The 22,060-nt window shown below is 51.7% G+C and overlaps 1 protein-coding gene across 1 annotated transcript; it reads right to left on the bottom strand.

Annotated features, from left to right (window-relative positions):
• Positions 1-4,006: 4,006 nt before the first annotated feature.
• P2rx1 (purinergic receptor P2X 1) lies at positions 4,007-21,259 on the bottom strand. The gene is made up of 12 exons (XM_048365609.1): positions 20,922-21,259; positions 11,530-11,677; positions 11,235-11,306; positions 10,806-10,875; positions 10,430-10,526; positions 10,088-10,168; positions 9,705-9,846; positions 6,158-6,285; positions 5,701-5,791; positions 5,307-5,372; positions 4,843-4,944; positions 4,007-4,732 (listed from the first exon to the last, which is right to left on the bottom strand). The coding sequence occupies exons 1-12, from the start codon at positions 21,062-21,064 to the stop codon at positions 4,667-4,669; spliced, it is 1,206 nt and encodes a 401-aa protein (XP_048221566.1). The 5' UTR covers positions 21,065-21,259; the 3' UTR covers positions 4,007-4,666.
• Positions 21,260-22,060: the final 801 nt, after the last annotated feature.

The following is a 22,060-nucleotide window of genomic DNA, read 5'->3' as shown; positions in this document are numbered from 1 at the left end:
CGCCGCAGCTCCAGGCAGCGCTCGCTCCCCCACCCTCCGCCGCACCCGGCCTGTTCTCATTGGCCCCGCCGCGCAGCCCCCCCAGATCCAGCCAATCAGAGGCCGAGGCTCCCGCCCACTTTCGGGGGGCGTGGCCACAGAGGGTGGTGGCTCCGGAGGGGCCTCGCGGCTGGGGTTGGGCAACGTCACGCCCCCGGCGCCGGCGCCTGCACCCCAGCTGCGTGGGGTCCTGGAGAATCCTTCAGGCCACATCTCGGGCCCTGAGCAGGGACTGAAGGATGCAGGTGCTTACCAAACAGCCCAGGAAACCCTCCACAGGCCAGCCTTCAGGGCAAGAGCGCCGCCTCCCTCGGGTGTAGGTGCTGTGCGTGATGGGGAGGGGCAAGGTGAGTGGCCAGCCATGGAAGCCCAGGCCCAGGCTGAAGGAGGAAGCCTTGGAGGGCAGGTCCCGGAGTCTAGCCTTGTGCTGAGTGTGGTTACGAGGACTAGGAGGAAGGTTAGCAGAGTGCTTGGAGTGAGATGGGACTCATGTCTGGGGAGGACTCTGTAAGCAGATGGCCGAAAGAAAACCCCTAACTGGGCCAGAGGCATCCGGGGTCCCAACAGATGAGATGAGTTTTGCCAGTTGTTAGTGAGGATTTGGTCCCCGCCTCTGTCTTGGCAAGCTCCCTAACTCTTGGTCCGGTTTTTCTATGTTCTTCACTTGTGAGTCCTCATACAAGTACGTGCCCAGCAGAACCCCACATCACTGACCCAAACCTTGTTTGTGTCCTCCCCTCAAAGTAGAGCCTGAAACCCAGGAGTCACTTGCAAACTTTCCTGCCCCAACCTGTTTATTACCAGGTCATACAATATTGCCTTTTAAATAGCCCAAGGATGCACCCACTTCTCTCTATTCCTCTGTCCCTCCTTAGCTCAGGCCTCCCAGATGCTGAACCAGCCTCCTCCCTGACTAGCCTTTCTCCACCTGGTAGCCAGAACACTCCTTTAGAAACACACATTTTCTGGGCACTGGTGGCTCATGCCTGTGCTACTCAGGAGGCTGAGATGTGGTTTGAAGCCAGTCAGGGCAGAAAAGTCTGTGAGACTCATCTCCAGTTAGCCACCAAAAAGTAAGACATGAAGCTGTGGCTCAAGCAGGCCTTGAGTGAGGAAGCTAAAGGATAGCATACAAGTCCTGAGTTCATTCCCCAGTACCAGCACTAAAGGAAAAAACAAAAACAGCTCAATTAGTCAGCTCCTGCTTAAAATCCTCCTTGGCTCCCCACTACCCTGGGCCATTCAAGCCTACATACCTACACACATTCAAGCCTAGCTCCTACTTACCTACCTAGGCTCAATGCATGTTCCTGCTGCCACGAAAACTTCCCCATGAACTCCTCACTATCCAGCATGGTTAGCAGCCCTTCCTAGGGACTTCTTATGCCTAACATCTCCTTGCCAGCCTGTTCTCTATCTGGACTAGGAGCTCCTTGAGGGTAGGGATTGTCCCTGACTCACTCAGCATAACCAGCTCTTCCACTGAGCTACAGCTCTCCTCCAGGCTTTTGGGTTGTTAATTGGAGATTAGAGTCTCATGGATATTCCTGCCCAGGCTAGTTCTGGCTTCCAACTATGATCCTCAGATCTCAGCCTCCCAAGTAGCTGGGATTACAGGTGTGAGCCACCAGCACCCAGCTACAAAACATTGTTGTTTTTAAGGGAGAAAGAATTTTGTACCAGGTGGAATCAGAATTCTGACCTGGGCAAAAGCCCACATGCAAGTCTCAAGGAAGATAGTCTGGGGCTGATATCCAACACACAATTGGAAGGACTCCTTGAGCAAGTGGACTTGGGTCTTGAGCAACAGCATCAGACATTGACAGGACAAGCAGAACACAGCTGAGATGTCTTCTTGAATTTGGCAACAGGGACTCTGCTAGTGACCTTGATAAGTGGTAGAGGTGGAGACCAGTTGCAGAAGGAAAGGCAAACTGGTCTTTCTGGAATGGTGACAGTGTAGGGAGGGTGAGTAGATCTCCAGGGGGGTGAGGAGGAGAAGCAGGGGGGAGAAGAGGGAAACAAGCACAGGGTAAGCCAGAAGGAAGGCTTCCGGGCCAGGTAGGGAGGCTGGCTACAGAGGAGGAGTCCTTTCTGCTGTTCAGGAGGGAACGTGAGAGGGGTGCAGAAGCAGCTAGGCCTGCAAGAGGTAGAAGAGCCCAGGATCTTGGCTGGGGAAGAAGTCAGAAGGCTAAGGATCTAAGGGTGGAAGGGGCAGCCTGTGCCATTATAGTGCTAGCCCCATCTGGTTAGTCCAATGAATTAAATGCAAGTAAAGGAGAGATGGCTCCATCTCCAGGTTTCTTTGGCTGCTGAAAGTGATAGTGGCTAACCAGAACATGTTTCCATCATTGTGGGTGTTCCCATGGACAAACTGCTCAAGGCAGCAGCAGAAGTGCCGAGAGACCCTACCTGGGATAAGTCTGGGCCTGTAGGACAGTTGTCCATCAGGGAGAGCCCTCTGTGATGACTCTAGTCAAGGCCCTTCTTTCCTATTGGATTCCCTCAGATTTTTTTTTTCCCTGTGTCAGTACTGAGGCTTGAACTCAGAGCCTAGGTGCTGTCTTTTAGCTTTTCTATTCAGGGCTGATGCTCTACCACTTGAGCCACAGCTCCACTTCTGGATTTTTGCTGGTTAATTGGAGATAAAGCTTTCAGATTTGTTTGCCCAGGATGTCTGGAACCTGCAATCCTCAGCTCCCTGCCTACTGAGCAGCTAGGATTATAAACATGAACCACAGGCGCCTGGCAAGATCCCACTTCTAAGATAGCCAACCCCACCTCCCAGAGTTCATGAGGCTTCCGGAGTTCTCTGCGTGGCCCACTGCCAGGCCCTCACAGCCATGGAAGAGTGTGCACAAGATCCAGGATTGAGAAGAGTGTTAGAGTTCAGCAACCTGTGGCCAGGCCTTGGCAGTTGGCTCACTGCTGTCACCGGTCACTCCAGGGGACCTTAGCCGTGGCTCAGCTTGGCCCTGTATCTCACAGACACAGGCACACTGACTTCTGAGATTTGGAAAGAAACCAAAGGAAGCAGCTAGGTGTCCTCACTTTCTTTATTATACTCTATCCCTTGCTATTCCCAGACTTCTCTGTTGGCAAAGCAAGCCAACTCAGAAGCTGTGGCTGGAGCAAGGAGCCCAGGATTTGGTCAAGGCCTCTGTCTCTATCCGAGGTGGCTGAGTAAGGACTCATGACTGAAAGGGCTGCTCTGGCTGGCACACACAGAAGCATTTCCATGTGGTGGTGACACAGCATAGACTGCGTGCCTCTGCTTGAGGTGGAGGTGTGCTCATATGGGCCGGTGTGCAGGACCCAGGCTATTCAGAGGCACACTGTGGGTGGAGGGCTGTGGGCACGTGAGGAACAAGGGGGTGCACACATGAGGGGTGAGCGAATCACTGCCACATAAGCACACCGCATACTTGCTGAGAACACTTGAGACCCTGCCCAGTGCCAGCACCTGCCAAGAGGTGCTGGCTCCAAGCAAAGTCTCACATACTCAATCTGGGTCTTAGAGTTAGAAACTTCTAGAACAGTGAGTTTATTTTATATTTTATTTTTTGTTACAATATTAGGGTTTGAATCCAAGGTCTAGCACTTTTTCACTCAAGTTTGGTGCTCTACGTCTTGAGTCACAGCTCTCCTGTGGCCTTTGTTGGTTAATTGGAGATAAGAGTCTCATGAACTTTCCTGCCTGGGCTAGCTTCACACTGCCATCCTCAAGTCTCAGTCTTTGGAGTAGCTAAAATGATAGGCATGAGCCGCTGAGACTTCCTTAGAAGAACGATTTGTTTTTGTGTATGTCAGTCCAGGGAACTCATGACCTGGGTGCTATCCCTGCACTTTAGTTTTGCTCAAGGATTGTGCTCTACCACCTGAGCCACAGCTAAACCTAATTTTTTGGAGATAAGAGCTTCATGAATTTTCCTGTCTAGGCTGGCTTCAAACCATGCTTCTCAGATCTCAGCCTCCTGATTAGCCAGCTGTGAACCACCAGAGCCTGGCTCAAGACAGCCATTTTTAAACCTAGGTCTATCTATGGCTGTTCCTTCAGCTTCTGGTAGAGAAGGTATGGGGTGGCCCAGGCTCTGGCATTGCTGATATGCTCCCCAGGAAGTCACTCAGAAACAGGGCTCAAGCAGACCTGACCCTCTGAGATTTCTGCAATGGTAAAAATGTCCTGTGCTGCCCAATATGGCAGCCACCAGCCATAGCAGGTCACTGAGCTGAAGTTTAATCTGATTTTAAATCACCACCTGTGGCTAGTAGCTGCTGTGTTGGAGAGCCCAGATGGAAGGAAATTGAGGCAGGGGATAGATAATGATAATGAAAGCCCTGGAAACATACACAAAGGTGGTGGGCAGGTGTGAGAGTAACCCTGCCCGGCTGGATCTGTACCCACAGTGGCCAAAACTGGGATGGGGCTCCCTTGGGGAGTGGAGTTGGAGACAGAGCCCTGAATTACACAGTCTCAACTGGTGTCTACCCTGAGCTGTGGGCACACTTGTGTCTTCTTTGCTGAGGGGCAGGTGACTCCCTGGGAAGACCCCTGCACCCTGGCCAGGACACACCAGCCCCAGCCTGAAGCCTTGAGCTGCATGCAGTTGGGATGAGGGGTTGCAGGTCAGGATGTCCTCATGTTCTCCTGCAGGCCCAGGGTGGAGCTGGTGGCTGCAGGGTCCTGCTCACCCTGTGTGCACAGTGGGGGCTGTAGTCAGCCCTGGGGAAGTACCCACCAAGCTTCCAACACAGACGCAGGGGCCTGCTGTTCTGAAGGGCCCACTCAGGAAATTCCCTCACCTCTCCCGCCACCATGTCTTCCGCATACTTGAACTTCTTCTGCTTGTAGTAGTGCCTCTTGGGCAGGATGTGGAGCAGCAGCAGGTCACAGAGGACCGTGGCCTGGGGATGGGATGGGAGAGGGGGGCACGGGGCATGGGAATCTGGAAGCGGGGGAAGGAATCTTCTAGATCTCCCTGCAGTCCCTATCAACTTGGTGTCTTTGGTAGAATCCTTGACTCTGTACTTCAGCTTTCTGGAGAGGGGAGGACGGACTGCAAGGCCTGCCGGGGACCCAGCCAGCCCCAGCCCCCTCTCTCCCGTCCTGGGTCAGAGCTTCTGTTCCAAATATACTGTGGCTTTGGGGTGGTGGGGTGGGCAGCTGAACTGGTACAGTTGTGTTTTAGAGTGAGGAGCTTGCTGCTGCTGCTGAGTGTGGATGAGGAGAGGCTGACTGCAGCACCACAGCCATGGGCCCCACTTACCACCCCAAAGATGCCTATCCCGGAGCCAATGGTGGTCATGGTGGGGATGATGTTAAATTTGCCAGCCTGGGGGTAGCCAAGGGAAGGCGGAGTTAACAGACCTAGGATGGGGCCTTCCCCAGAACACCCCCTGTTGACTCTGAACTGTCCCCCTGTTGCCTAGGACTCTGACTTGTCACAGAAACCAGATGCCTATGAGCGCATCTGAGTTTAGACCTGGGCAGGGCAGTCACCACTGGCTGAAAAGCCTGGCCCTGCACATTGCCAGGCCCGCCTGCCATTAGCAGCCAGACCTGTTGGACAGACTCCAGGCTCTCAACCCTCCCGTCATCCACTACTACAGACATCTAAAGACAGGAACATGGTACAGCCCCTCCTCCCACCAAACACTTGCCTTGCCATCCACCAAGATGTCAAAGCGAATCCCAAACACCTTGAAGAGGTGACGGCGGGTGGTCCCGTTCTGCATGAAGTACCTAGCAAACCTTGGGGAAGGTAGAGGAGAAGGTGATGGAGACCTCCTCAGGTGAGCAGCAGGGGCTCATGAACCCTTCTCAGTCAGGGAGTAGATCCCTGGCCTCCACACTGCCTCGGCCCCAGCTCCTGCTCCCAGTGATGTCCCCAGCCTGTCCTGGCCAGGTGGGCCTTGAGGAGACAGAGACCCAGGGGTAGGAGAACTCAGGCCTCCAATTCAGGCTCCCCCTTGGCCACCCACACAGAATGGGAGCTATCCAGGGTGTTCTAGTCCCTTCCAGAGATACTTGCTCAGTCCCACAAGTTTCTGGGGGTAGAGAAGCCAGCAGGATCCCCAAAGAGGAATGGTAGTGGGGGGGGGCGGGGCTAGCAAGCACCTGAAATTGAAGCCTGGAGACAAGTCTTTGTCCCCGTATAGCCCGTGGAACTCATAGACAGGTTTGCAGTGTCGCACATGCCAGTCCAGGTCACAGTTCCAGTCGATGGTGATGCCAACCACCCCGCCCTGCCGGGGACATGAGTGTCTAAGACCTAGGAACTCAGGATTGAGAAACTCCTGTCTAGCAGAGTACCTGTGGCTCGCACCTGTAATCCTAGCTACTCAGGAGGCTGAGATCGGAGGATTGCAGTTCAAAGCCAACCTGGACAGAAAGGTACATGAGACTCATCTCCAATAAACTACTCAGAAAAAGCCACAAGTTGCAGTGTGGCTCAAAGTTGTAGAGTGCTAGCCTTGAGAAAATAAAGCTCAGGAACAGTGCCTAGGCCCTGAGTTTATGCCCCATAACCAACATAAACAACAAAAATCCAATTTGGAGATGTGAGACAAGTGGTAAAGCACCAGCTGAGCAAGCATCGTGTCCTGAATTTAAGTCCGGATCCAGCAAAAACAAAACAAAGCAAATAATTGTGGTGCCACACTCTCCAGGGAGATTTTCTTCTTTTCTTCAGAGAAGACACCAAGGTTCTGCTTTTTTTTGGCGGGGGGGTAGGGGGGGGCTGTCACTTGCTCTGGCCTCATCCCCTGCTCATCACATTCCATACTGCACCTTTCTGACAATTGCTAGAATACAGCAATTTCCTCCTACCTCAGGATCTTTGTACGTGTTATTCCTCTACAGGCTGGAGGAAACCTTCTCATCCTTTTGTGATTTTGTCAGAAAGAGCTTCCCTGACTAGCAATCCACTATAAAATCTGTCTCTTGTTATTCTATGTTGGGCCTTATGTTTTTGTTTACGGAACATGCCACTTTGCAATCATATGTTTGCTTATTTGTTTATTATTAATTAATTTGATTTTTGAGACAAGCACTCTTGCCACTAGGCCAAATTCCCAGCCTTAATTTGATTTTTGAAACAAAGGTCTCTCTATGTAGTCCAGACTGGCCTCAAACTCTCATTCATCCTGCCTCAGCTTCCAAAATGTTGAGATTACAGAAATGCACCATCACTCCTAGCTTACCATACTTATTTTGTGGAATTGTTTATTTATTTTATCTTCTTTTTTTTCAGTATTGGGTATTGAATTGTATAATTTGTTGGGGTTTTTGGCAGTACTGGGTTTGAACTCTGGTGCTCACCTTCACTCTACTTTCGTTCTGGCTGTTGCTCTACTACTTGAGCCATGCCTCCAGCCTTTTTGCTGGTTCTTTTGGAGATAGAGCGTCACTGACTTTTCTGCCTCAGTCTCCAGATCTCACCCTCCTAAGGGCTGGGGATATAGCCTAGTGGCAAGAGTGCCTGCCTCGGATACACGAGGCCCTAGGTTCGATTCCCCAGCACCACATATACAGAAAACGGCCAGAAGCGGCGCTGTGGCTCAAGTGGCAGAGTGCTAGCCTTGAGCGGGAAGAAGCCAGGGACAGTGCTCAGGCCCTGAGTCCAAGGCCCAGGACTGGCTAAAAAAACAAAAACAAACAAACCCTCCTAAGTGGCTAGGACCATGTGTATACCGCTAGCCCCTGGCTAATGTGATTATTAACTCATCTCGCTTCAAGACTCTGAGGTTCAGGCAGATGGGGCTGTCTGGGGAATTGACTACTGACCCTTAGCTCCTTTAGAAAGAATCCGTGAAAATGGAGCTCTGTTGGGCAAGGCAGGGAACTGGATAGCTGGGGTGGAGGGGGCTGAGCAAAGAGGCAAACAGGAGGTGGATAGAGGAGTGGGGGAGCTGAGCAATGTGGGGAGGCAAGAATGGAGACAGTCCAGGTGGGAGATGGCAGGGGGAGTTTTAGGAGCAGGAAGATCTAACTTGGGTTTCAGTTTGTGTGTGTTAGGAAAGGAAACTCCCTTCAGAGGTCAGCACAGCCTTGCTGGCTACGCCCATGGCTAACACACTAGGCTGCTTCTCCCAGCTAGCCTAGGCCCCTAGTATGGACACTGAGGCCTGCAAAGCTGACAGCATTTACTATTTGTCTGTTGAAATTGTGTGTGTGTGTGTGTGTGTGTGTGTGTGTGTGTGTGTGTGTGTGTGTGGTACCAGTTGGAACTCAGGGCCTTATAGGCTCTTGTTTGGCCTAGTGCTCTACCACTTGAGCCATAGCACCACTTCTGGCTTTTTCTGTTTATGTGGTATTGAGGAATCGAACCTAGGGCTTCATGCAATCTAGGTGAGCACTCTACCACTAAGCCACATTCCCAGTCCCTTGTATTTGGCTCTTGAAAGAAAAGGTTTGCTAGCCTCTGGTGTTGGCAAGCATGTCATAAATGGGGTTTGTTGGTCACACATAGAAAAGAGAATGATTTCCATCCTTGACCAGGCAATTGTAGAAGAAACCTAAGGACAGCTGTGTGAGCACAGGACTCCCACCCACTGGTGACATGGCATGTGATCCTGGGGACACCATGAGGTCAGCCATGTTATTGTCCTCACTGAAGGTAAGGACACACCGAAGATCACAGTTCACCTGAGGTCACCTTACTTGTGGAGGGACAGAGCTGGGATTTGAACCTGGGCCACTAGGTCTGTGCAAACTGTAAGGACATGCTTCTCTCAGAGAGTAGGCGACTATGGGGCCTGGGAATATGGCCTAGAGGTAAAGTGCTCACCTCGTATACATGACAACCTAGGTTCAATTCCTCAGCACCACATATATAGAAAAGACCGGAAGTGGCGCTGTGGCTCAAGTGGCAGAGTTAGCTAGCCTTGAGCAAAAAGAAGTGTTCAGTGCTCAGGCTCTGAGTTCAAGCCCCAGGACTGGAAAAAAAATAAATTAAAAAATAGGTGACTATGGCAGCCTCGAGGCACAGGGTTTCCCAAGCTGTGGAATTCAAGCTGCTTATATCTTATAGAGAGTGTGTGTGCGTGTGTGTGTGTGTGTGCGCATGTGGTACTGGGGCTTCAATTCAGGGCTTGGGTGCTGTCCCTTAGCTTTTTTGCTGAAGGCTAGTACCCTACCACTTCAGCCACACCTCCATTTCTGGTTTTCTGTTGGTTAACTGGAGATAAGAGTCTAATAGACTGTCCTGCCCAGGTTGGTTTCAAACCACAATCCTTAGATCTCAGCCTCCTAAGAAGCTAGGATTACAGATGCAAGCCAAGTACCTGGCCTTTCTAATATTTCTTTAAATGGCATGGTACTTGAGCTGAGGGTGTGGCTCAGTGGTAGAGCATTTGCCTACCACGTATCAGGCTCTGGGCTCCCTGCTTAGCAGCATTCACTCATCAATTGATTAATCAATCAATCAGTCACAGGAGCAGGACATCAACAAACATGCAGGTGACAGTATCTGCTCACAGCTATTCATTCTGGGCACCTCCTCTGTGCCAGATCCAGCCACACCCTGTGAGGATGCAGGCCATCAGGGCTAGATGCATGCACACACTAGGCTTGCACCAGGGAACCCAGGGAGGATGAACCAGGCCTCACAGGCCTTCCTGGGATCCTAGACCAGTGCTCTCCATGCCTACTGCTGCCCTTATACCTTCACAGCCAGGATGCTGAAGTTCTGGCCAGATTCCTGAACCAGGTAGCCGAGGCTGAAGACAGGGCACAGAGGGTGCAGGGTCTTGTGGTGCAGGCAGCGCTTCATGTAGGTGACATTGACCTCTTCCACCAGGTTGCGCCTGTTGGGGCAGAGGGTATTGACTACAGCCACGTGTCAGCTTAAACGGCACCTGCTGTCTCCCACAGTGCTTGAGGACTCTCCCCAGCTCCAGAATGATCTGTGAGCGGCCCATCCCCAGGGTGCAACCCAGGCTTCTGCCCACAGAGCGAGAGCAGCAGGAATGAGGGAGATGGCAAGAGTTGGGAGCAGCTGGAGTGTCCAAGAGCAGCCCAAATGCTTCCCAGCATTTCTCCACAAACCTGTTGACCTTGAAGCGTGGAAAGCTGATGCTGTTCTTGATGAAGAGGGTGAAGTTCTCGGCCTCTCGGAGAAGGGCAGGGCTGAGGGAGAACCACACTTGCTCACCACCCCTCCCCAGGGGTGCCCATGTGCTCCACAGTGCCAGGCATGGAATGGCCTGGGGCTCTGCAACCACAAAGCTGTGCGGCCTCACAGGACTTCAGCCAGGGGACTCTCTGGCCTAGGTCACTCAGTAGGGTGTGCGTAGGGTGGGGAGAAGCAAGCTCAGGACCTTTCCATATCCAGATGTCTCTGTGCCATCTGGGGACCCCATCCCCACAGAAAGAACAGGCGTTAGTTACCGTGGGACCTTGTCGTCCACCTCTACAGGGCACCAGCCAAAGATCTCACAAGTCCTCACAGTGTCGTTGAAGGCCACACACTTGCCTGTGCGGATGCCTGTGGGAAAGGAGTAGCCTCTGGGTTCCCACCCCAAGATGGGGACCCAGACCACAGGCCTCCCAGGTACTCCTACAGGACATGGGAGGTCCTATGCTGGGACCACAAGGACACAGAGCTGAGAAAGAAAACACATCAAGGTCTGGGCTGGCTTGCAAATCCAGGATGGTAGGAGGGAGAGACGGGATAGACGCCCTGGTGAAAGACAGCCTGGCATGGAGAGAGGCAGAGTGTGGCCTGCTGGCATGGAGACTGGTGCCAGGAGGACGCTGACCTTACCTTGGGCCTTCCTTTCTGCCTTCCCAGGGGTGCAGTTGCTGTCATCCTTGCACACGCCTCCTTCTGGATTCTGGGGGAGGAGAGGTACTGGCCCCAAGCCCTTCCACCCATGTGGCCCCAGGGAGGGCATGAGGCAGTCTCAAGTCTGTCCAGTGTGCCCTCCCAGACTGCTGGTCCCTAGTCCCCACAGCACCACGATGATGCCCACATAGGAAGGTGGGGGGAAGGAGGACTGAGATGCAGCCTCCTATCTAGCACGGAGCCAGGAAAAGTCTCAGCACTACCCATGGCTGATGGTTATTTTGTGGTTCTCTGCTCAGCGTTCTATCATGGACCCCTGCAGAAGCTGTCTTGTTGCACCTGCAATGCCCCCAGGCCCCCTCTTTCCTGTTATTTCCCCAGTGGTCCAGGCAGGGCCAGCATCCTCACCTCTGCGCAGTAGCCTTGAGCCTGCTGGGGAGTCACAATGAAGTTGGTCATGACCACAAAGGAGTTGTCCCCCTGGAATGAGGGGCAGGGGAAGCTGGGACGGCGGCACACTACCCAACAGGCTTCAGGTGCCCTCCTGACACCCAGCAGGCTCCATGCCCCATTATGTTACATAGCATGATAGCACCAGATTCCCAAGGAAACCGAGGACCAAAGAGCCACAGGAGGTAGAACAGAGACCTCCCAGTCTGGAGCCAGGGCTGTGGGGAGAAGGCCCACCCCTCAGTCAGCTCACCTGTGCTGGGAAGACGTAGTCAGCCACATCCCAGACCTGGGGACCCAGGCCCTGGAGCTGGGTCACTGCCAGGCCCTTAAGCTTCACGGACACACTGCTAATGAGGCCACTTGAGGTCTGGTAGCCCTTCTCGAAGACAAACACCCACCTGTGGAGAATTATGGGTCTGGGCAGGAACTGGCAGGCCACGGCTTCTGCCCTTTCGGGGACCCACTGCATGTGTCATGGCCTTCCCCCATCATCACCACCAGCTTCAAGGGTGTTCTCTGCTTCCCAGGCCCAGGAGTGAGAGGTTTGATTGGAGACAGTACACCAGGCCTTCCCCCTGCTGGCCCAGGCCTAGAATTGCACCTTCTTTGCCCTGTGTGGACGCTAATTCCAGGGATGAGACATCCCTACTGAAAGTCACCTACCTGCCAGATGCTGTCCCAACAGCAGGGGCTTCTGGGACCTGCAGTGCTGCCTCTTGGGCTCCAGTCCTCTTGCCAAAGTCTCCTTCCCTTCCTCCTTCCCTCCCTCCCTCCCTCCTTTCCTTTTTTATTTTTTTTTATTTATTTTCTTGCCAGTCCTGAGGCATGAACTCAGAGCCTGGGCACTGTCCCTGAGATTCTTTTTTTGCTCAAGGCTAGCACTCTACCACTTGAGCCACAGCGCCACTTCTGGCTTTTTCTGTTTATGTGGTACTGGGGAATCAAACCCAGGGCTTCATGCATGCCAGGCAAGCACTCTACCACTAAGTCACATTCCCAGCCCCTCTCCCTTCCTTCCTTTTTAAAATATAATTTTATTGTTGTTATTAAGGTGTGCATAGAGCAGTTACAACTTCATAATTCAGGCAATACTTACATTTCTGTTTTGGACAACACCACTTGTTCCTTTGCTTTCCCCTAGTTTCCCCCTCCCATCCCTGCCCACAAGTTGCAGAGTTCATTTTCCACATAATGCATACTGAATACCATGAATGCATTTGTTCACTCTCCCTCCCACCCCTTCTGTACTTCTCTTTGATTCCCCCCAAAAAATGCCCCCAAAGAAAAAGAAAACAGCACCACCATCATTACCACCACCACCAACAACATAAATAACCCAGGTTTCCATTTCCTGGAATTCATTTTGATAAAACTGTTGTAAATGTTCAGGGCAGTTACGGCTTTAGGTTCCTGCCCTACTGGTAGCCTCCTTTGGGATGACTGTGTGAATGCCAGAGTCCTGTATAACCTATCATGTCAGGCTGGAAATGTGGCTCAGTGGTAGAGTGCTTGCCTAGCAGGCATGAAGCCCTGGGTTCAATTCCCCAGCACCACGTAAACAGAAAAAGCCAGAAGTGGTGCTGTGCCTCAAGTGGTAGAGTGCTAGCCTTGAGCAAAAAAGAAAAACACCAAAAAAAAAACAAACAAAAAACAAAAAAACACCTCAGGGGCTGGGAATATGGCCTAGTGGCAAGAGTGCTTGCCTCCTAACATGAAGCTCTCGGTTCGGATTCCCCAGCACCACATATATGGAAAACGGCCAGAAGAGGCGCTGTGGCTCAGGTGGCAGAGTGCTAGCCTTGAGCGGGAAGAAGCCAGGGACAGTGCTCAGGCCCTGAGTCCAAGGCCCAGGACTGGCCCCAAAAAACCCACAAAACAACAACAACAACAAAAAACCACCTCAGGGATAGTACCCAGGCCCTGAATTCAAGCCCCAGCACTGGCAAATAAACAAACAAAAATAACCTATCATGTCCCATTATATGATAGATCTAGCTTCCACATTTGGAAAAAACAAAAACAAAACATGCTTACCTCACTTAATGCGATTTGTTCTAGGTCCATCCATCTCCCTGCAAATAACATGAGCTTATCCTTTCTAATGATGAGTAAAATTCCATTGTGTATATGTACCACATATTTTGGAGCCACACATCTACTTTTCTTCCTTTTCTTTGCTCCTTCCCCTGAGGCAGCAGAGCATGAGGCTCTGACTCTGAACACTAATATCTAATAACCTGGTTTTGAATCCTAGTGCCATCTCTCCCTGGCTGTGTGATTTATGGTGAGTTATTTGGTCCCTCTGTCCCTTACTTTCTCATCTATAAAACAAGAATTTAAAAATTCTTAGCCAGGAACCAGTGTCTCAAGCCTGTAATCCTAGCTACTCAGGAGGCTGAGATCTAAGGATCGGAGTTTGAAGCCAGACTAGGCAGGAAAGTCCCTGAGACTCTTATTCACTAAAAGAAGCCAGAAATAGGGCTGTGGCTCAAGTGGTAGAGTGCTAGCCTTGAGCAAAAAAGCTCAGGGACAGTCCCCAGGCACTGAGTTTAAGTGCCAGGATTGGTGCATGGGCTCACGCACGTGTGTGTGCACACGCACTTATGTTAAACAAGTTAATGCCTAAAAAACACTCTGTGGAGACTGGCACAGAACATAGGCTATATAGACACGTTAGTTCTGATTCTGCTGCAGGGTTGAAACCTGGTTAGAGAGGGGCATGCCCACCCCCAGCCCCAGGCATCTTTCCACTGGCAAGCAGGCTTCTGCCCCCTGCTCCACTTCTTTATAGGAGGGAGAGCTGCCCATATTCAGAACTCTGCTGCAGGACAACCAGTTGAGCTTCCTGACATCCCTGGCAATTTTTTTTTCTTCTCAATACCAATACATCACACCATAGATGGAAAATGTGATGCATGACAGACTGCCCCCATCCTGCCCAATCTCAGAGGTCAAGCAGTGGGTGAGTCCTTGTCCACCAAGCAGCACTGCACCAGTGTGTCTCCCGGGAACGTTCCCTGCCCCCCAACACCAAGCAGCACTGCCCCACCTCCAACACACACAGACTGTGCACTGGGACCAAAACAATATTTCTGGGCTGTGACTGCCTTCAGGCTGCTAGTTTGGAGGTCAGAGGGAAAAGTCAGATCTAGCATTAGTAATCTCAGTCTGGTAATAATAGTATAATTACAGCACCAAATCTGTCACTCCAAAGCCTTGCCTTGACCTGGCCAGCCATCCCCAGGAGGGCCATGAAGGGGCTCAGAGGTCAAGGACTTGGGCGACTTAGGGAGCTCCTCCCCACAAAGAAACAATCTTATTCCCTTCCTCCTCCCCTCCCCCTTTTCTTCTTCCTCCCCACCCCTCCATTTTTCTTAGTACATGTTCAGCGCAGAGGCCATTTTTATTTTTTGTGTGCCAGCTCTGGGGCTTGAACTCAGGGCTTGAACGCAGTTCCTGGGTTTTTGTTTTGTTTTCCTTTCTTTCCTTCCTAAAGGCTAGGACTCTACCACTTGAGCCACAGCTCTACTTCACTTATAGTTTTTGGTGATTAATTGGAGATAAGAGTCTCATGGATTAGCTGGGCACTGGTGGCACACACTTGTCCTCCTAACTACTCAAGAGGCTGAGAGCTGAGGATCACAGTTCAAAGCCACTCCGGGCAGGAATGTTCGTGAGATTCTTATTCCCAATTAACCACCAGAAAACTGGAAGTGGGGCTTTGGCTCAAGTGGTAGGGCACTAACCTTGAGCTGAAGAGCTCAGGGACAGCACCCAGGCCCAAAGTTCATAGGCCCACGACTGACAAAAGAGTCTCATGGACTTTCCTATCTGCACTGGTTTCAAACCCTGAGATCTCTGCCTCCTGAGTAGCTAGGATTATAGGTGTGAGCCACTGGTGCCTGGATAACATTTTTTTTTGATGATATTGAGGATTGAACATAGAACCTCTACCACTGTGTCACATTTCTATTTCTTCCTAATCTTTCTACTTGTCATGGTCTCTCTTCTCCAATGGTCCCCTGGGAAAGAGGAGCTCAGTATGTTGTGGCTAGGTTTAGGGAACAGCTCTACTTCTTCTTTTTCTTACCTTTTTTATCTTTGTCAGTTGTGCGGCTTGAACTAGGGTCCTAGGTGCTGTCTTTGAACTCTTTTGCTCAAGGTTAGAACTCCACTTTAAGCCATAGCACCACTTTCAGTTTTCTGGTGGTTAATTGGAACTAAGCATCTCAGGGACTTTGCTGCCTGGGCTGGCTTCAAACTGCGATCCTCAGACCTCAGCCTCCTGCGAAGCTGGGATCACAGGTGTGTAGCTCTGCTTCTTTTTTGAAACAAGGTCTCACTGTATAGGCCAGGTTGGTGTCGAACTTGCAGTTTTCCTGCTTCAGTCTCTTGAATGTTGGGACTATAGACACCTACTGCTATGACAAGCCAGAATTGTGGGGTTTTGTTTTTTTTTTTTTTTGGCCAGTCCTGGGCCTTGAACTCAGGGCCTGAGCACTGTCCCTGGCTTCTTTTTTTTTTTTTGCTCAAGGCTAGCACTCTGCCACTTGAGCCACAGTGCCACTTCTGGCCATTTTCTGTATATGTGGTGCTGGGGAATTGAACCCAGGGCTTCATGTATACGAGGCGAACACTCTTGCCACTAGGCCATATTCCCAGCCCTGTGGGTTTTTTTTTTTAATGGTAAAAACAAAAATAAAAAGGGGGCTGAGAATGTGGCTTAGTGGTAGAGTGCTTGCCTAGCATACACAAAGCCCTGGGTTCGATTCCTCAGCACCACATAAACAGAAAAGGCCAGAAGTGGCGCTGTGGGGCTGGGAATATGGCCTAGTGGCAAGAGTGTTCGCCTCGTATACATGAAGCCCTGGCAAATAAATAAATAAATAAATGAAGGCTAGAATTATAGCTCAGTGATAGGAAGTGTGCTTAGCATGTGCACGGTCCTGAGCTCCAGCCCCAGTACCAATATTTTAAAAAAGAAAACAATAGAGAAGGCTGAGATGTAGCTCAGTGGCAAAGTGCCTGCCTAGCAAGTTCAGTGTCTTGGGTTTGATCCCCAGTACCACACACAAAAAAGACCAAAAAATAGAGAAATAAATAAGTGGATATTATAGAATGAGAAATAAGGCTCTATGCAAGTACTAACTACTAGACAAACAAAAATTCAGCAGAGCCAACCAGAACCCTTCTCCTACAGAACTAGCTCTTCCTGTCCCCTTGCTCTCCAAAAGGAAGGTTTGGACCAGCCGGGTGTTCAGCCACACTCCTCGAAGTGGAGTGTTCCGTTTCCTTGGCCACAGTGATTGGTTCTGGGGTGGATACACAGCCCAACCCTAGCCAGTATGAGTTAGACCTGAGGCTTTTGCTGGAACTCCGGAGGAGGGAGGTACTCTTGGTTCTCAGGGCTGGGAAAGCTAGGGCATCAGCCTGTTGGTGGCCACAATGCCACTACAAGGATGGGAAACAGGCCTGAGAACACTGCCTCTAAAAAGCAAAGCAGAGCTGAGAAGAGGAGAGGGATCCTGAGCTGTTTCACTTAGGAGCCCAAACTGGGCCAAAACTCAGTCTTCACATCTCTACAGAGCTTGCCTCCCAGTACCTTAGTCTTGGAGACCCAGCCGGACCTGAAGCCCGAGTCCATACCCAATGTTGGCCTTTGAAATTCAGCTTGGTTTGTCCTTTGTCCTGGAAGCCAAAGGAGCTCTGGCTAATGCATCCTCAGCTCTTCCCTGCCCCTCTGCTCACCTGCGTCCCACCAGCTCCCGCGGCACAATGCTCAGAATAAAGAAGATCTGCTGAAGCTGCCCCTGCACGTATTTCTTCCAGCAGTAACTGATACCCCGATCATTGAATTCCAGGACCACTTAGCGATTTTTTTCCTTTATTGCCAGTCCTGGGGCTTGAACTCAAGGCCTCGGCACTGTCCTTGAGCCTCTCTGGGCTCAAGGCTAGCATCCTACCAACTTGAGCCACAGCACCACTTCTGGCTTTTTCTGTGCATATGGTACTGAGGAATGGAACCCAGGGCTTCATGCATTTTAGGCAAACACTCTACCCCTAAGCCACATTCCCTAGCGATTTCTGAATATGATTTCCAGAGCTCTGCATATGAGTGCCAAGGACAAGTGATGACTATTGTCCAGAGACCTCAGCATGCTATGGGCCATAGGCTTTTGCCATGGCTGGCTTTACCACAGTGTCACCTCCCTAGTCCCCTCCCTAAGAGGCAGCTTTTGCCATGGCTGATTCTACCACAGTGTCACCTCCCTAGTCCCCTCCCCAAGTGGCAGCTTTTGCCATGACTGATTCTACCACAATGTTACTTCCCTAGCCCTGTCCCTAAGAAACAGCACTCATCATATCAGGTTCTTGACCCACACCTTTGGGGAGCCAGGCTGTCAATCTCTTCCCCTAACCAGAGCCCCAAAGGCAGAAGCATGGCCCAGCACAAACCTATATCATAAGCTCACTTGGTCACAGTGATAGTTCATTATTCACACATCTCCAGTGACAGTCAGCCACCTCCCAGAGGAAGTCAAAAGAAACCAGCCTCCAGCACCTCTCACTTCCTCCACTTACCACAGGAGGAGTGTGGCTGATAGAGATCACAGCCTCAGTTTCCCTTCTCAGAACCCATCCTAGTTCTTGGCACCTCAGCCTTTCTGTCTCTCTGTCTTTCTCTCTCTGCTTTCCTAAGCCGATAGAAGGCTTCCTTCATCTGAACTGAAGCCTTCCCTCCATTCCACTCTGTCTGCATCCCCCATCTGGGGACTGGAAACTGTAGCTCTCTGTCCTCTCTGCCTGCTCTGCCACACTCATGGGACTGGACATTCAGATAGATATCGAGGAAAAGGAAGCTCCAGAGCAAAGCCCATCAGTCCTCAGGAAAGAGCAAAATTCCCCTTCCACCCCCTTCCCTCCGGCCTGGGAAACCAGTCTCTTCTGGCTCAATCTGCAGCTGGGGGCTTCTACCTGCCAATGCAGTACCCAGGATTTGCCAGGTGAGGGCGACAGAGATAACATTAGCTCCAATCATCATGGGCACTGAAGCCTGGGCAGGAGCATCAAGAGACTCCGCCTTTTCAACTCGGCTGTGTGCCTTGGCTGTTTCTGTGACCCTCTCTGAGTTCACTTCCTTTCCAGGATCTCAAAGACTTCTTTGGAATTATGAAACGGGTTCAGATCTTGGTTCGCCTCTCCTTAGCCCGGGGCCTCGGGGAGACAGACTGTCGAGAACAAAGAGGGAAGAGGGGGTGGGGAGCCTCGGGCCCTGGAAAGGACCTGAGGTCCCTGAGGTCCAGCTCAGGCTGAAGGGCAGCTGGGACGCACCCTTAGCAGGGATGGGTTCCGTGCTTCCCCAAGCTTCCCCTTCTGCTCTGACAACTCGACACGAGGGCCTTGGTGCCGCTCTCAGCCACGATGCTGGAAGCAGCCTAGGGAGCCCTCCTGCCAGGGCACGGGCAGCACCCTACTTGGCTTTCCAAGTGACTGCCAGCCTGCGGGTAAAGGATTAATTCTCCTCCTGGGGGCATCTGAAAGGAAGCCAAGGGTGGACATCTAGATCCCTCCTGTGCCATTGCTGCCCACTAGGAAGTGCCCAGAATCCCATGATGGTGAGAAAGAAGGCAAAAGCAGCCAGGTGCTGGTGTCCTAGGCTGTAATCCTAGCAACTCAGGAGACTGAGGGTGGAATTATTCAAGGCCAGTCTAGGCAGAAATATCTGAGAGATTGTGTCGTGAAAAAAAACCAGAAAATAATAAAAGCAGGACTGGATGAGTAACTCAAGTGGCAGACTACCAGCCTAGCAAGCACAAGAGCCTAAGTTCAAACCCCAGCATTGCCAAAAGAAAAGGCAGAACAGAGGGGTGTCAGTGTTAAGCTTTGCTACTGACTTGTGATACAATCTGTGTCACACTGCGCCTCTTCGGAACTCAGTTTCCTTCAAATTAAAACAACATCCCAGGTGTCTGTCTTTCTTTCCTTTTTTTTCTCTCTCTTTTTCCTCTCTCTCCCTTCCTTTCTTCCTTTTTTCTTTCCTTTTCTCTTTCTTTCCTTCTTTCCTTCTTTCCATCCATCCACCCTTCCTTCTTCTTCTTCTTCTTCTTCTTCTTCTTCTTCTTCTTCTTCTTCTTCTTCTTCTTCTTCTTCTTCTTTTCTCTCTCTCTCTCTCTCTCTCTCTCTCTCTCTCTCTCTCTCTCTCTCTCTCTCTCTCTCTCATAATATTAGTACCAGGGTTTGAGCTGAAGGCTTTGTGCTCACTTGACAGGTACTCTATCATTTGAGCCACACCACCTCCCAACCCTTCAAATTGGTTTATGAATTTAGTGTTTGGTATACTTCATTCCAGGCTCTCCTTGCTTTATGAACACAGGAAAGCAAAGGCCAAAAGACAGGCGAGGAGTCCTGGCCTTAGCTTACCTGGCTTGCCAACTTGCTGGGCAGGTTGGGAAGAGGGGAGGCTGCTTGAGAGACCGGGCTTCTGAGGAGGGGAACTAGGAGCCTGTGTTCACTGTTGGGCCCCTGGCCAGTCCACTTTGGGCTCCATTCAGTAGCCCTAGTTGGAATCATGGCAAAAATGGGAGCATGGAGAGCAGAGGGGCAGAATTGTCAGGTGCCCCGTGGTCCCCAGTAGGGACTCACTCACACCCCGTCCCCCAAGGCTCCAGGAGCCCTCCGCAGGGCTACATGGTGCACCACATGCAGGAGACACACACGAGACACTGGATTGCTATTCTTTTTCAGTGCTGGTGTTGGGGCTTGAGGCCAAGGCCAAGGCAGTCTCCCTTAGCTTTTCTCTACTCAGTGCGGCTGCTCTACCACTTGAGCCACACCCCCTCTTCTAGTGTTTTGCTTGTTCTCAGTTTAGGCTACCTTAAAACCACGATCCTCAGACATCAGCCTCTGGAGTAGTTAGGATTACAGGTGTGAGCCACCAGCACCCAGCTTACCCATACACTCCTGACAGAGGACACATGCAGACAGCCCCGGGGACACACCCAGAAACCACATCACTGGTTATAGTGTGCCTTGGACTTGGAGCTCTAGGAAGAACACACAGGCACCCTGGTGACACAAGGACAGACCTGCCTGGGCTTCCAAGACAATGGCCTCCAGGCATTAGTCCTAGGACAGCCTGATGGCCCAGGAAGACCCCTGCTTCTCCGTGACACACAGGGATCTGTGCAGCGCTGGCCAGAAGGATTTGGTGTCCCTGCTCTTACCAAGTTGCCTTTGAGGCCAGGTGTTTAGTCTCAAGTACCCCAGGGCATCCCTGACTCAGGCCAAGAAGGTTAAAAGAGAGCTTGTCCTCTGGCCTGCCCATAGGTATGGCTTTCAGCTCAGCAGTGTGAGTTCATGGAAAAACAGAGATAGAAGGAGCGTGGTAAACACCACTCATCACTTGAAGAAATGATTCACTGGACTCAGTTCCTGGGGACCTGGCATTGCCTCTGTCACCACACACCTGGAGCAGGTGGTACCTGCTCATCTGAGCAGCACAGTGCTGGTCAGGAGCATCTCCAGCACATGGAGAGAAAGGGGGACCCTCATGGTATCCTGGAGCTTGGGGGACTGGTCCAAGTTGGGGGCTGGTGCACAAGGGTGGTGTGGGGGTATCGGGAAGCGGGGGGAAGGACTCACCCAACCACATAGGCCAGAACCACCAGCTGGATCAACCGGAAGATGACGCCAACCTTCTTGTTGCGCACCAGCACCATTCGGGGGGTGTCGTACTCGAAGAAGAAGGCTGCCAGTTCATCCTGCAGCCGCCGCCTCTGAGGCATGGCGAGCTGGGACTGAGCCCCACACAGTCTCTGCGTCAGCGGGCCCCCACACGTGCAGCAGCAGAGCTTCTCCCCAGCCCCTTGGGGCAGGGAAGGTGGGGTCAGAGGTCAGGAATCCTAGGTTAGCTCAAGGTGATTGGGTTGGAAGGGAGAATCAGAGTGGTCAGAGGAGCTCTTGGCTCCTGGCAAGCAATGAACTGCCGGCTGGTTGTGCCCATGATAATAAATTCCCAAAGATAGACAGAGGCGGGGCTGTGGGGCCACCCAGGCCCAGCCCCCACTGTCCCCTAAGCTCCGCCTGGGCCCTGCGGAGCCTCCGGAAATAAGTGCTGTTGGCCGGAAACCACCAACCACTGGTCACACAAGCAAAGATAAAATTACCAGCCCAGCCATCTCCCAGTCCTCAGGAGCCTGGCAGGACAGAGCTGGGGGTTTCAGCCAGGGCCTGGTATAAGCTGGTTGTCCTTAGTCAAGAACTGCTTCAAAGCCAGGGACGATATGTATCCTCCCACCCACTCCATGTCTCCCCCCCATAATCCCAGGGTTGGTAGGCGGCTCAGTGCATAAGGACCTGCAGGGAGAAAGACAGAAGAGGGAAGAGAGCAGCTCAGCTCCTTCTGCCTGATGTTGCCTTTCTATACCCTTCTCCACTAATCCATCCCTCCAAATTCAAGCCTATCGACCTCAGCATCAGGCTGCTGTCTCAACTCCCAGCTTCCTGTCCTTCCATCCTTCCCTGGTCATACTTCTCCATCCCTACCTCAGTTGAGGCCAGCAGAGAGGAAAAAGGAGGCAGATGCCCAGATAAGCCAGGCGCCACCTTGGTCCCATTGCCATGAGGGTCTAGCACCAAGCATCCCTGGATTTGCTACCTGTCGAGGTTTGGGGCCCTGCCTGGTCTCTGAGCCTGCTTCCTCATCTGTCCAGGGGGACATAATGACATGTCCTTATAGGCAGAGGCTTCTAGAAGATGGGTCTTGACAACACTGAGGACAG

The sequence above is a fragment of the Perognathus longimembris genome, chromosome 17, assembly GCF_023159225.1.
Source record: "Perognathus longimembris pacificus isolate PPM17 chromosome 17, ASM2315922v1, whole genome shotgun sequence".
Lineage (NCBI taxonomy): Eukaryota > Metazoa > Chordata > Mammalia > Rodentia > Heteromyidae > Perognathus > Perognathus longimembris.
Note: the sequence above shows the minus strand (reverse complement) of the source record. Positions and strands in the feature narration are given on the sequence as shown.

What these genes read in the sequence shown, in the direction of transcription:
- P2rx1 (XM_048365609.1), bottom strand. Translation starts at nt 21,064, where the DNA reads ATGCCTCAGAGGCGGCGGCTGCAGGATGAACTGGCAGCCTTCTTCTTC. An exon ending in ACTACGTCTTCCCAGCACAG is followed by an intron (nt 11,307 to 11,529) that starts GTGAGCTGACTG and finishes CCCTCATTCCAG; the next exon opens with GGGGACAACTCCTTTGTGGT. An exon ending in GTGGACGACAAGGTCCCACG is followed by an intron (nt 10,169 to 10,429) that starts GTAACTAACGCC and finishes GTTCTCCCTCAG; the next exon opens with CCCTGCCCTTCTCCGAGAGG.